General features: G+C 43.9%; 1 protein-coding gene across 4 annotated transcripts in view; it reads left to right on the top strand.

Annotated features, from left to right (window-relative positions):
- arhgap24 (Rho GTPase activating protein 24) overlaps positions 1–13928 on the top strand; it is a 189274-nt gene that overhangs the window by 150082 nt on the left and 25264 nt on the right. For 2 of the 4 annotated variants that reach the window (XM_041885351.2, XM_041885352.2), the window contains exon 4: positions 13534–13656. In XM_041885351.2, the coding sequence (XP_041741285.2) occupies positions 13534–13656 (123 nt within the window). Of the gene's footprint in view, positions 1–3289; positions 3465–3922; positions 3964–13533; positions 13657–13928 lie in introns of those variants that run through there. The other 2 variants (XM_041885353.2, XM_041885354.2) reach the window with 2 other exon arrangements.

Here is a 13928-nt window from a genome sequence, read left to right as displayed (position 1 = left end):
ACTTTGGAGCAGGGCCTATAGGTCTCTGGTAAAAAGTAGTGCACTGTGTAGGGAATAGGGTAGCATTTGTAACGCAGCCAATACTAATAGTACTGCATCTGTGGACTACGGCTATGCAGTAACAGTACTGAATCTGTGGACTACGGTTATGCATATTCAAACCACTGTTTGTTTTTCATTTAATGTGCTTTGGAGCTGCTCCTTGCCTCTTCAGCTGCCACAGTAAACATGCTGTCACCACTGCTCTCTCTCTCTGCACCAGATCAGTAAACATGCTGTCACTACTGCTCTCTCTCTCTCTGCACCAGATCAGTAAACATGCTGTCACTACTGCTCTCTCTCTCTCTGCACCAGATCAGTAAACATGCTGTCACTACTACTCTCTCTCTCTCTGCACCAGATCAGTAAACATGCTGTCACCACTGCTCTCTCTCTCTGCACCAGATCAGTAAACATGCTGTCACTACTGCTCTCTCTCTCTGCACCAGATCAGTAAACATGCTGTCACTACTACTCTCTCTCTCTGCACCAGATCAGTAAACATGCTGTCACTACTGCTCTCTCTCTCTCTGCACCAGATCAGTAAACATGCTGTCACTACTGCTCTCTCTCTCTCTGCACCAGATCAGTAAACATGCTGTCACTACTGCTCTCTCTCTCTCTGCACCAGATCAGTAAACATGCTGTCACTACTGCTCTCTCTCTCTCTGCACCAGATCAGTAAACATGCTGTCACTACTACTCTCTCTCTCTCTGCACCAGATCAGTAAACATGCTGTCACCACTGCTCTCTCTCTCTGCACCAGATCAGTAAACATGCTGTCACTACTGCTCTCTCTCTCTGCACCAGATCAGTAAACATGCTGTCACTACTACTCTCTCTCTCTGCACCAGATCAGTAAACATGCTGTCACTACTGCTCTCTCTCTCTCTGCACCAGATCAGTAAACATGCTGTCACTACTGCTCTCTCTCTCTCTGCACCAGATCAGTAAACATGCTGTCACTACTGCTCTCTCTCTCTGCACCAGATCAGTAAACATGCTGTCACTACTGCTCTCTCTCTCTGCACCAGATCAGTAAACATGCTGTCACTACTACTCTCTCTCTCTCTGCACCAGATCAGTAAACATGCTGTCACTACTGCTCTCTCTCTCTCTGCACCAGATCAGTAAACATGCTGTCACTACTGCTCTCTCTCTCTGCACCAGATCAGTAAACATGCTGTCACTACTGCTCTCTCTCTCTGCACCAGATCAGTAAACATGCTGTCACTACTGCTCTCTCTCTCTCTGCACCAGATCAGTAAACATGCTGTCACTACTGCTCTCTCTCTCTGCACCAGATCAGTAAACATGCTGTCACTACTGCTCTCTCTCTATCTCTGCACCAGATCAGGGCACTAGATGACAGAATAATGAACAAGAGCTACCTTTTCATTTTTATTACGGAGTCTTTGTTACAACAACTGAATTGAGAAAGAATCAACATTATTATTGCTGCAGTTTTTTAGACACCAAGAAATGAAGGCTATTTGGCAGCCAGTATCCAGACTAACTGTACTGCGCTGCACTTGCCTCTCTGCCTATTATTCACCAATTGGACCCTGCTGTCTAAAATGAAACTAGAACAGCAACAGGAAATAGCACAAGGAACTGGAACTGGCTTGGTAAAGCAGCTATGGTATACGCACACACACACACACAGCTTGGTACAGCAGCTATGGTATACGCACACACACACACACACACACACACAGCTTGGTATAGCAGCTATGGTATACGCACACACACACACACACACACACACACACACACACACACACAGCTTGGTACAGCAGCTATGGTATACGCACACACACACGCGCACAGCTTGGTACAGCAGCTATGGTATGCAGCTGTGTATAATCCTGTTTAACATCTTCCAACGTTTAGTGTTTGGTGGAAAGACAGACATACTGGGGCTAGGTCCCAAATGGCACCCTGTTCCCTACATAGTGCACTACCTTTGACCAGGCCAGGGCCCTGGTCAAAAGTAGTAGGGAATGCAGTGCCATTTGGGACGCAAACTGGGAAATGCAACAGGCCATTTGATTTTAATAAGAACAAAGCAGTCCCAGGACACTAGGAGTATCACAATACGTTTGCATGACAATCAATCCTCACAATGCCTAAGAAATGGAGGAATTCCTAAAGAAACACTCACATGGGACCAGCCACCAAATTTGCTCAAGCTCTCTTCACATTACCATGTAGATAAGTTGACTGGTGACTCTGTTTGGAATGTCAGTGTATTTCTAGTTAACGTACACACTATTAACTCAACCCAGTGTGACCAATGAAGGTCTCTCTCTCCCTGGGGCATTGTTCATGAAACCTACTGGTGGCATTCAGTGGAATTGTTCAAAATGACTGATAGTCTATTAATAGTTTGTTGAGTGTCCACAGATGGACAATCTAAATGAAGTGTTACCAAATCTTGATTCCTCTCAAGTGTAATGAAGTACGTCACTTTTTCAGTCCACTCTATCCCTGTCCTGTGTGATACACAGATACTGAGGTCACTTGATGGAAATTTTTGAGGAGGCACATTGGTCCATCATCCTAACGATGGTCGCTGAGGGCTGAAACGCTGTAGATAAACAAAACCTTCCGTTTTAATGATGAGTCACGCCTATATGTTTCTTCTAGAGCAGCGGAGAGAATCAAATAGGACATTCTCCTAATGTCTCAGTAATGTCCGAGTCAGTATGAATAACCACTGGGAACTTCCCTAACAAGGCTCCGTCAGTGATACAGGACATCCTGAGGAAGATACAGTACCCCCCTGTATGGAGGAACTACGTGTAGACAACAGGACATGTAAGGAATGCAGTGAGGGGATACATGACCAGACAAGGAATCAGAGGAACCGTCTAACGGGAGGTCAGCAAGTGTGAGAGTGACTGAGCTGAGTGTGTCAGAGAGCTTGAGTCAGATCAGGAAAATAGTGTTCTTTGTGACCAAGGTTACTAATACATTATAGTACAATACCATTGTAAAAGTGCAATACCATTTGTTTCTCAGCCTAATGTGAATGCCCTGAAATGGCCAAGTATTCAAACCTACCATATGCTATACTGCAAAGTGCACATACTCAGACAAAGTGAAAATCTTTAGACCTTGTCTCTCTCTCTCTCTCTCTGGAGTCTACTTTTCTCTGCCAAAAAATCCCTTCTCTCTCTCCCTCTCTTGCTCTACTCCTGCTCTCACCGGCACAGCTCTGGGAGAGCGAGGGGAGGGGTTGGAACGTTTTTAATCCCATTGTCTATCAGCGGGTGCGCGAAGCATGTTCTGCGAGAACCCTTCTTGATGTGTTGAAAATCATTCTGAAGTAGGAGCCTTTAGAAAATTGGAGTACGGGCTTTTTTTTTTACCGAATGGCAAACTGTCTTATGTGACGGACATCTGAACTACATGTTGACGGGTCAGTAACCACGTGTGTGTATTTTTTTCTGTGTAGCCTAATAGTTTAAGTTGTCCTGACTTTATTAGGCTATTTACCGCAAAGCTGTTGCACACATGCATTTATTTTACATTCCACGGAATGGAGTTTTGAAAACTAAATCTTGCAAAGGCAATTATCGATTAGATTTAAATTTAATCTGTAGAAATAGACGGAAATATTATTGTTTTAAAGATATTTACAGGCAGCTATAGCATTTAAGTGTTACGTATTATTAAATCAATAGCGTACTGAATTAATTAATCTTAAATGTTCATAAACGTTTGGATACTGTACAGCCATGACAGAAAATTGCTCCATGTGATTGTGAAAGAACGCATGGATAGCCTATAATTAGCTGAAAAAATAGCTGATGCAGTGTAGTAGTCTGCCTCAGATGATAGATCGTTGGGTAAATGACTCGCGAATGTTTTGGACAGATTCCATTGGCATGCCATGCGTGTTGGTGAAAAAGAAGACGGTGAGTAATAGGCTACATGTCCGCTGTTTCAACACAAATCATTAAAATCATTAACACATTTCTTATGCAAACTTGCTAGAAATGAAATATTGAATGACGCACATTGTGTAAATGTAAATCCTGTGAACAGAAACAGAATGCTGGAGCATAGAAATATAATATATGTTTCCTGTTCTAGTCATTCTGTTTTAATGTGGTGTAACACAATAACAAAAGGAGCACTTGTTACCATTTGATCTCAAGCCTTTAAATTGACAAAAATATATACATTCTTCTGTGGAGTCCATAATGACATTAAGTATGAGCTTCCTCCGAAAGGAAGTCAATGGCACTGTGGTCAGCAGGGCCAATCATGGAGTAATCAAAGGAAGTTAATGATTCTAGAGAAGGTGGATGTGGCTCTGAGGCCACAGTTCGGGACCAATGACGTGTATAAACCCTGGATTGCCGATGCTATGTATTGGCCATTGAGAGTTTTGAAGCCACCGGTCGGCCATATTGACACTCCCCAGTAGGAATGAATGGAATTCTACAGTATTTCAATTAAATGTCTCGAGGACAAAATTACATGTATTTAAGTATTTTTGTTGTTGTCGTGGGGACAGTAACATTAGTCATCTCTAAAAGTTATACTTTAAGGAAAATGTCCTTTCACATAATATAATTTAAAAGTATGCATTAAGGCATCTGTAATAGAGTAAGTGTAGACAATAATAAATGTGACCGACCGGCTCGATTCAGTCTTATGTAGCAACATTTGAAATGGTGTTTCTTACCTTGGACAAAAGTAGAGACTCAGAGCTAGAAAATGGTATATCATACACTACAGTTGAGGAACAATGGGAAAGTAATTCTGCTTTGAAAGTTGATAAACTTGTAACCTCACTTTTGAGAAAATGGCCCTTGAATGTTTTGGTACACCTACTGGAGAGCTCTTCTTTGTCTACACCCATTCAGCATCGTTCACACACTCTTAAGCTTTAGCCCCACCCATCTCTTTAAGGTTTCACATGTGAGGCCATGTACTAAACAACCAAAGATTTCAAGACTAAAGGCTGGTTTATACTACGGATGTGTTCGTAAATTTAATCTGGAGTGCCAGAGTGTGCTTTGGGCGTTCGTAAACTCAGAGCATTGTCAGATTGTCCATTTGTAAATTCAGAGCGTTTCACTCTCGGAGCGTTCAGAGCACACACTGGACGCTCTGGCCGAGAAGTAGGGTCGATCCAAGCGTTCTGACCTAACAACGGCAGTTAAGCACCCAAGCTAACTGGCTAACGTTGTTGCTAGCTTGCTAGCTACTTCCAGACACAAATGAGAGAACAGTTCACTCTGACCCTTTTACTCGCCCTAGCAGAGCTGGTTAGGCTGTTTTTATGTTATCCAGAGCGTTGGTGACTGCAACTGTGCTGCTGGCAACAATTTACTTAAGTTTTTTTTGCCAACGTTTGCTGACACCGGCCATATTCAACGGGTGTTGAGCGTTCGTAAATGTGTCAGTTATTCTGTGCTCTGGAACACTCAGACGAGAGTGCTCTGGAGTCAGAGTAGATAGCCAAAGCGAATTTACCAGCTACGTCTATCGACAGTTGTCGCAGTGACAACATTCTATTGAAATGGTTACTTGCATATTAGTGGAGTCTTTTGTTTAGACATGTAGCTAGCTAGCTAGCTAGCTAAACAATGAACCAAAATCCCAACTCATAACATTACTACCCTGCATGAATCTGCAGGTAGCTAACCAACCAGGTTCAATGTTAGCTAGCTAACATTAGGCTATAACTAGTAATGCAAATGACTCTGAGATACAAATAATATTACCACACAGATCATACACGTAACGTTAGCTAGCGAGCCAGCCAGCTAACATTAGCTAGCTAGCTAACAGTACACTTTCACTTGAAATGAAAACGACTTTCTGAAAAAATTTGAAACGTGTAATATCTGAAAATGTAGCTAGCTACACTTTCTTACCCGTATACATGGATGGACGCTTCTTCCTTTTCGACTCTGTCTGCATATTTGCAATCAAACGCCAGAATCTTCTCCATCTCCTTAGCTATCATACTCTAATTCCACTGATTTCAAAACTCGGTCCTTCAGAAAGTGGAGAGCAACACTTATGCAGTCTACTACATTATATATATTTTTTAAACTGCGTTAGAAAGGATTACCTACACATACCGACCAGCTCATGTTATAGACAGAAGCGCGCTACATGGCAGACCAATCGTAATTTAACAATTTTATTCGTATTTACAGATGGCATACAAGTTTGTCATTAAGGCACATGAAAGTTCACATGTTCCAGAAGGCATTTCTGCCAAAAAACGCATTTTGTAAAAAAAAAAAAAGAAGTTTATGTTCAAATGTTTCTCCTGTGAACTAGTGACGCGCGACATACGCCTAGTTTCCTGAAACAAGTCACAAATGCATTTCTATAGCTTCCAAAATATTTTTTACAATGGTGGGGAAGTTCCAAGATGGAGGCACAGTGGCTTCAACACAGAGTCTCCTATTAGTCATCTAGTGTATAAATAAATCATTGGTCGGAACAGGTCTGGGCCCATATTCACAAAACCTTCTTAAGAAGACATTTCTTCTTAACTGCCATTTTTTCCTTAACTATAGACTTATGAAGAAAGTTAAGCAAAGTTGCTATTCCACAAAAAGGTTATTGGGAATGTTCTTGTGTTATTTCTTATGTTTCTCCTTAAGCAAAAAGTGAATTATGCAGTGGGCTAAATCAGGGTCACACAGTGTTTATTGATAGTGTTAAACAAATCTACATTGAAACAAAAGCATACACCTCACACTCATGGTTATGGGCTTAAAAAAAAGGAAGACACCTGTACCATCTCAGATATAGAGTTGAAATGAATTACATTTTTTGTTTGCATCCCAATATTACACTTTATATACATCACAGAAGACTGAAATATAACAAAACTGTTTGACATAGACACACCGGATTTTCCGCATTAAAACAAATATATATATTTATTAATTATGAAATTATGAAAAATAGGAATAACATTCCACCCATGAGGCCACTTGTGATGAGGTGATGTTGAAGGAGTCAGGCGCAGGAGGGTAAATCACAGAATAACAGGCTTTATTCCGCAACGACAGAGTTACGCAGTAACGCTTCAAAAACACTCCAGTGCGCAAAACAGGCGCACTGGAAAATACAAGGCACACGGGGAAAATATCCCGGCGATACAAATACCAAGGAGTTCCACCGAGCTTCACTACTCTACAAATTATTAGGGTGAGGCACATGGGCTACTAACAGCTTACTACACTTAATACACTTAGTATTATTAGCTAGAGTATACATATCTCCCTGGCATATTACATCATTTATGCACCAGCTCACAATTTTGTTATCAAACTTTGTCATCAAAGTCTGGCATTCTCTGCATTTATGGTGCTTTCAAGACAACTGGGAGCTTGGAAAAAACAATGTCGAATCATGACGTTAGTGATATTCAGGTCGGAGTTCTAGAAAGAGGCCCGACTTCCCAACTTGGAATTCCAAGTTGGATGACCGTTCAAAACTTATTTTCCCAGTCAGAGCCTGTTATTTTTTCAGAGTTCCCAGTTATCTTGAACTCAATGAAGTCTGAGATTTCCCAGTTCCGAGTTTCCAGTTGTTTTGAACGCAGCAGAAGTCATTCTGGATTGACAGCATGGCCAATGTTGAATGTTTATCATTTTAAGCTTGGAAAAGAGACCCTTAAACCCAGACTTGGGACAACACATCCACTCCACTGAATAGCAGGCTAGTGATCGCTTTGCAATGCTTGCAGTTAGCCACTGATTCCTTCCAAACCACTCATTGTTGAATTTGTGATTTCCAACTTGTTGTGTAATGTTTATGTCCAATGAGCACCGATACGTTTTATCTATAATTTCTCTTCATCATTTCTCTTCATATGACAATGATTGAAAAGGATTTGCCAGTAGATTGTCGACTTGATTCATGATAACTACTGCTAGCTTGCTAGCTAAGACTTTGAAAGTATGATGTCGACATGATCAGTCAGATCAAAGCTACGGTAGATATAACGTGATTTGATGTCATTTTATCTGTGGCCTTCTAATGTAAGTCTATGGCAGTACCCAAGGGGCTTGAATTTTTCGAGCTCTCCCCGTAGATTTTGCGGTGACGTAGTGTCCCCATGAGTGACAGAACACTGAGCCAATCACGGCGCAACTAGAGAACATTACCAACCCCTACGCTCCGTATTTTCCGCTGGCTGCCCCACCACCACCACAGAAAGCACTGATCTAGGCTGAAACACCTGCATTTTGGAGCTGCCTTACTCAATAAAGGAAAAAAGAGACCATGTTTGTATGCGGCTTTATTAACTCAATGATACTGTTTTGTATTTTTACATTGTTTGCAAACTGATATGTGACACGTATTAATGCCAAAATAACATGCAAAACAGGCAACAAAAAAGTTATACATTTACGGGTCACCACTGATTATTGGAAACCCAAGAACATGTTTTAGAACAGTAATCTCTGTACGAAATATGCTAACATGATTGCCATTGCTAGCTAGATAGCTAGCCAAATTGGTTGCCTAGCTACAATCATCTTAAGAAGATAGTTAAGAAGTTTGTAAGAAGATATTTAAAAAGTTCGTAAGAAAATCATGAAATCTTAAGATATTGTTGAGATAATATGCCATTTAGCAGAGGAATTGGAGTTACGAACTATCTTATGAACTTCTTTATTGTTTATTTTTTAAAGCTTCTTAAGTTGTTTGCGTAAGAAGAGTTTTGTGAATCTGGGCACACTGACACCTAGGGAACAGGATACATGCATGTCCTGATTTCACCAAGTGGGACATGGTCCTGGATCATCATTATTTTGTTGTTCCTGGATCAATAGTCCATCAATCATCCATCAGGAGACATATCAGAGCCACTGAAAAACATGAAAAACATGGGCTTAATGTGAGGATGCCTGCTGAGCCAGGTAGAGGTAAAGGGAGGGAGGGAGAGCCAGGTAAAGGGAGGGAGGGAGAGCCAGGTAGAGGGAGGGAGGGAGAGCCAGGTAGAGGGAGGGAGGGAGGGAGAGCCAGGTAAGGAGGGAGGGAGGGAGAGGCAGGTAGAGGGGAGGGAGGGAGAGCCAGGTAAAGGGAGGGAGGGAGAGCCAGGTAGAGGGAGGGAGGGAGAGCCAGGTAGAGGGAGGGAGGGAGGGAGAGCCAGGTAAAGGGAGGGAGGGAGAGCCAGGTAAAGGGAGGGAGGGAGAGCCAGGTAAAGGGAGGGAGGGAGAGCCAGGTAGAGGGAGGGAGGGAGGGAGGGAGGGAGAGCCAGGTAGAGGGAGGGAGGGAGGGAGGGAGGGAGGGAGGGGAGGGAGGGAGGGAGAGCCAGGTAGAGGGAGGGAGGGAGGGAGGGAGGGAGGGAGGAGGGAGAGCCAGGTAGAGGGAGGGAGGGAGAGCCAGGTAGAGGGAGGGAGGGAGAGCCAGGTAAAGGGAGGGAGGGAGAGCCAGGTAGAGGGGGGAGGGAGGGAGGGAGGGAGGGAGAGCAGGGAGGGAGAGCCAGGTATAGGGAGGGAGGGAGAGGGAGGGGAGGGAGAGCCAGGTAGAGGGAGGGAGGGAGGGAGGGAGAGCCAGGTAGAGGGAGGGAGGGAGAGCCAGGTAAAGGGAGGGAGAGCCAGGTAGAGGGAGGGAGGGAGAGCCAGGTAAAGGGAGGGAGAGCCAGGTAAAGAGAGAGAGAGCCAGGTAAAGGGAGGGAGAGCCAGGTGGAGCTAAAGGGAGGGAGGGAGAATCTGACCACCTGCCCTGGCTGCCAGAGATCATCATGCTCATTGAAGGGGAATCAATCATCAGCTTCATCCCACAGCCAGAGCCACAACAGCCGAGTCAATAGGTAAAGTGTCCTCTCCAAGAAACTAGAGTGGGTGTTGGGAGAGACTTGATGCTGTGAGCTGTGCGGTTGGTTAATTGACTGCTTTAGTGATTGTTTGTCTGGTTTTTCAAGACAGGTCGTCCTCGATGACTGAACATGAATTCTTATTGCATTTACGTTGTTATTGTAGTCTCGTTCACTAGCCATATGTCTTGACTGTCACAGCAAGCCTACATACACTGAGAACACCTTCCTAATATTCAGTTGCACTGGTTGGACGTACTGCCAAATTGTCTAAAACAACGTTGGAGGCGGCTTATGGTAGAGAAATTAACATTACATTCTCAGGCAACAGCTCTGCTGGACATTCCTGCAGTCAGCATGCCAATTCCACACTGACAAAACTGCACATTTTAGAGTGGCCTTTTATTGTCCCCAGCACAAGGTGCACCTGTGTAATGATCATGCAGTTTAATCAGCTTATTGATATGCCACACCTGTCAGGTGGATGGATTATCTTGGCATCACTAACAGGATGTAAACAAATGTGTGCACAACATTTGAGAGGAATAAGCTTGTTGTGTGAATGGAACATTTCTGAGATCTTTTATTTCAACTCATGAAACATGGGACCAACACTTTACATGTTGTGTTTATATTTTTTTGTTCAGTGTGGGTAAGACAACCACATACCACAGTCGTAGCAAGTACATGTTTTCTCAATACAGAAGTTATCAGCATAACCGTAATTGTTCTGGATAAGAGTGTCTTCTAAATGTAGGAGAGGAAAGGAGTATACATCTCTGATGCAGCATCTGTGACTTGTCTACCCAGCCAGACCCCTATACCCCCCCAGCCAGACCCCTATACCCCCCAGCCAGACCCCTATACCCCCCAGCCAGACCCCTATACCCCCCAGCCAGACCCCTATACCCCCCAGCCAGACCCCTATACCCCCAGCCAGACCCCTATACCCCCCAGCCAGACCCCTATACCCCCAGCCAGACCCCTATACCCCCCAGCTAGACCCCTATACCCCCCAGCCAGACCCCTATACCCCCAGCCAGACCCCTATACCCCCAGCCAGACCCCTATACCCCCAGCCAGACCCCTATACCCCCAGCTAGACCCCTATACCCCCCAGCCCAGCCAGACCCCTATACCCCCCAGCCAGACCCCTATACCCCCAGCCAGACCCCTATACCCCCAGCCAGACCCCTATACCCCCCAGCCAGACCCCTATACCCCCAGCCAGACCCCTATACCCCCCAGCCAGACCCCTATACCCCCAGCCAGACCCCTATACCCCCCAGCCAGACCCCTATACCCCCCAGCCAGACCCCAACAGTGTAGGCTACAGAAAAAGAACAGAGAGTAATTTACAGTGTCATCATCCTGACTAAACACATTGGTTAGTTTTCATGCTGCTGTTCTATAAATACATTGTTAATAGCTGACACAGCGATATCTCCTGCTGGATGAAAATCAATGGAGAGGATTCTGGGGAGAGGTGCAGACAGCATGAGCCACATTAATAATTTAGTCTGTGCCCAATCATTTCTCTCTTAACTATTAGGCTACATTTACATTTTAGTCATTTAGCAGACGCTCTTATCCAGAGCGACTTACAGTATATTTTTTTTCATACTGGCCCCCCGTGGGAATCTAACCCACAACCCTGGCGTTGCAAACGACATGCTCTACCAACTGAGCTACATCCCTGCTGGCCATTCCCTCCCCTACCCTGGGCCAATTGTGCGCCGCCCCATGGGTCTCCCGGTCGCGGCCGGCTACAACAGAGCCTGGATTTGAACCAGGATCTCTAGTGGCACAGCTAGCACTGCAATGCAGTGCCTTAGACCACTGCACCACTCGGGAGACATCTCCAACCACACTTCAACAAGATTCATACAAGATCTCTATCTGAAGAATGTATTTGATTGTCCTTTTAGAACAAACTGGTGTAGCTTAACGGTAAGCGTTTCCATGAGGGGTTTAACTGGTACACAGGTCTGGAACTATTGTCACGGTAATAAAAGCATTGCATTTGGAACCTTAAACCCCTTCAAGCCCTTTAAGCCCTCCAACGACATGTATCAAATGTCTGAGTTTTTTAGAGCCGTTTCCCACCGAGAGCCCAATACAGGATACTCAGCCAATCCTGGGGGAACAGAAGGGAGTGTCTCTGACTATAATATACACTACATTATGGTAGTATCTTATACACACTACATTACGGTAGTATCTTATATACACTACATTACGGTAGTATCTTATATACACTACATTACGGTAATATCTTTTACACACTACATTACGGTAATATCTTTTACACACTACATTACGGTAATATCTTTTACACACTACATTACGGTAGTATTTTACATTTTAGTCATTTAGCAGACGCTCTTATCCAGAGCGACTTACAGTTAGTGAGTGCATACTTTTTCTTCTCATATATACACTACATTACGGTAATATCTTATATGCAGTACATTACGGTAGTATCTTATATGCAGTACATTATTGGTGAGATTATCAGGCCATAGACAGTGTTGGTGTGATTATCAGGCCATAGACAGTGTTGGTGTGATTATCAGGCCATAGACAGTGTTGGTGTGATTATCAGGCCATAGACAGTGTTGGTGTGATTATCAGGCCATAGACAGTGTTGGTGTGATTATCAGGCCATAGACAGTGTTGGTGTGATTATCAGGCCATAGACGTAAAAAGTCTCTAAGGTTGTACATCTGGTCTGTCTGGAGAACATACTCCTGGTGTGTGAGGCTGAGACCCCTTGATGTTACAAACACACACACACACACACACACACACACACACACACACACACACACACACACACACACACACTGAGACACACTGAGACTGAGAGCCCTAGACGTCTGTGTCAGTCTGCACCTTGATTTTGTCTGCCTGGGGCGTCAATGACCCCTCTAAGTCCCCCTGTAATGACAGACCATTATAGCAGCACAGACACAGCCCCACTGCCGACAAGCATCTGTTAGGCTGACACTGTTAATAAGTCATTTTACTGTGGTGTTGACAGCAGATGGAATCCACTGTGTTCTTATTATGTTATTAGTGTTATAGCAGATGGAATCCACTGTGTTCTTATTATGTTATTAGTGTTATAGCAGATGGAATCCACTGTGTTCTTATTATGTTATTAGTGTTATAGCAGATGGAATCCACTGTGTTCTTATTATGTTATTAGTGTTATAGCAGATGGAATCCACTGTGTTCTAATTATGTTATTAGTGTTATAGCAGATGGAATCCACTGTGTTCTAATTATGTTATTAGTGTTACAGCAGATGATAACTGTTTTTATCGAACGCTTTAACATGTCCATATTATATCTGGGTAGCCTACTATTTCATGTTTTCTAATGATACCAAATAAACGATGCACTCTATGTCCTCCATGTCACATGAGGTTGGTGGCACCTTCATTGGGGAGGATGGGCTAGTGGAATGGTAACAAATAAAACGAACAAATGCAACAAACACACGCCATTCCATTCGCTCTGTTTCCGGGACGTTATTGTGAGCCGTCCTCCCCTCAGCCGCCTCCACTGTTCCATGTGGTTTATTGGAGACATGTTGACCTCTTAGGTCCTCGTCAAGTCTTCATGTTTCACTCAGGCTTTCTTTTCCCTTTCTTTCTCCTCTACCTCCTTGCAGGGGGAGACAGGGAACGGATGACAGCGAATCATGAGACCTACCTTCTTATGGCCAGCACCCAGAATGACATGGAGGATTGGGTGAAGACCATACGCAGGGTCATATGGGCCCCCTTTGGTGGAGGTTAGTACACCCATGATGCGTGCATTTGAGTCCAAGACTAGACTTAATCTGTGACTGGTTCTATGTGTTGTTTTTTAGCACAAGAAATCATTATTATCAGGAGGGCGTGTCTCTGTGATGAACCCTATAGTGTCAATATTATCAGTGTGAGGAGGGCGTGTCTCTGAGATTAACCCTATAGTGTCAATATTTTCAGTGTGAGGAGGGCGCGTCTCTGAGATTAACCCTATAGTGTCAATATTATCAGTGTGAGGAGGGCGTGTCTCTGAGAT

This window comes from Coregonus clupeaformis, chromosome 9 (assembly GCF_020615455.1).
Source record: "Coregonus clupeaformis isolate EN_2021a chromosome 9, ASM2061545v1, whole genome shotgun sequence".
Lineage (NCBI taxonomy): Eukaryota > Metazoa > Chordata > Actinopteri > Salmoniformes > Salmonidae > Coregonus > Coregonus clupeaformis.
Note: the sequence above shows the minus strand (reverse complement) of the source record. Positions and strands in the feature narration are given on the sequence as shown.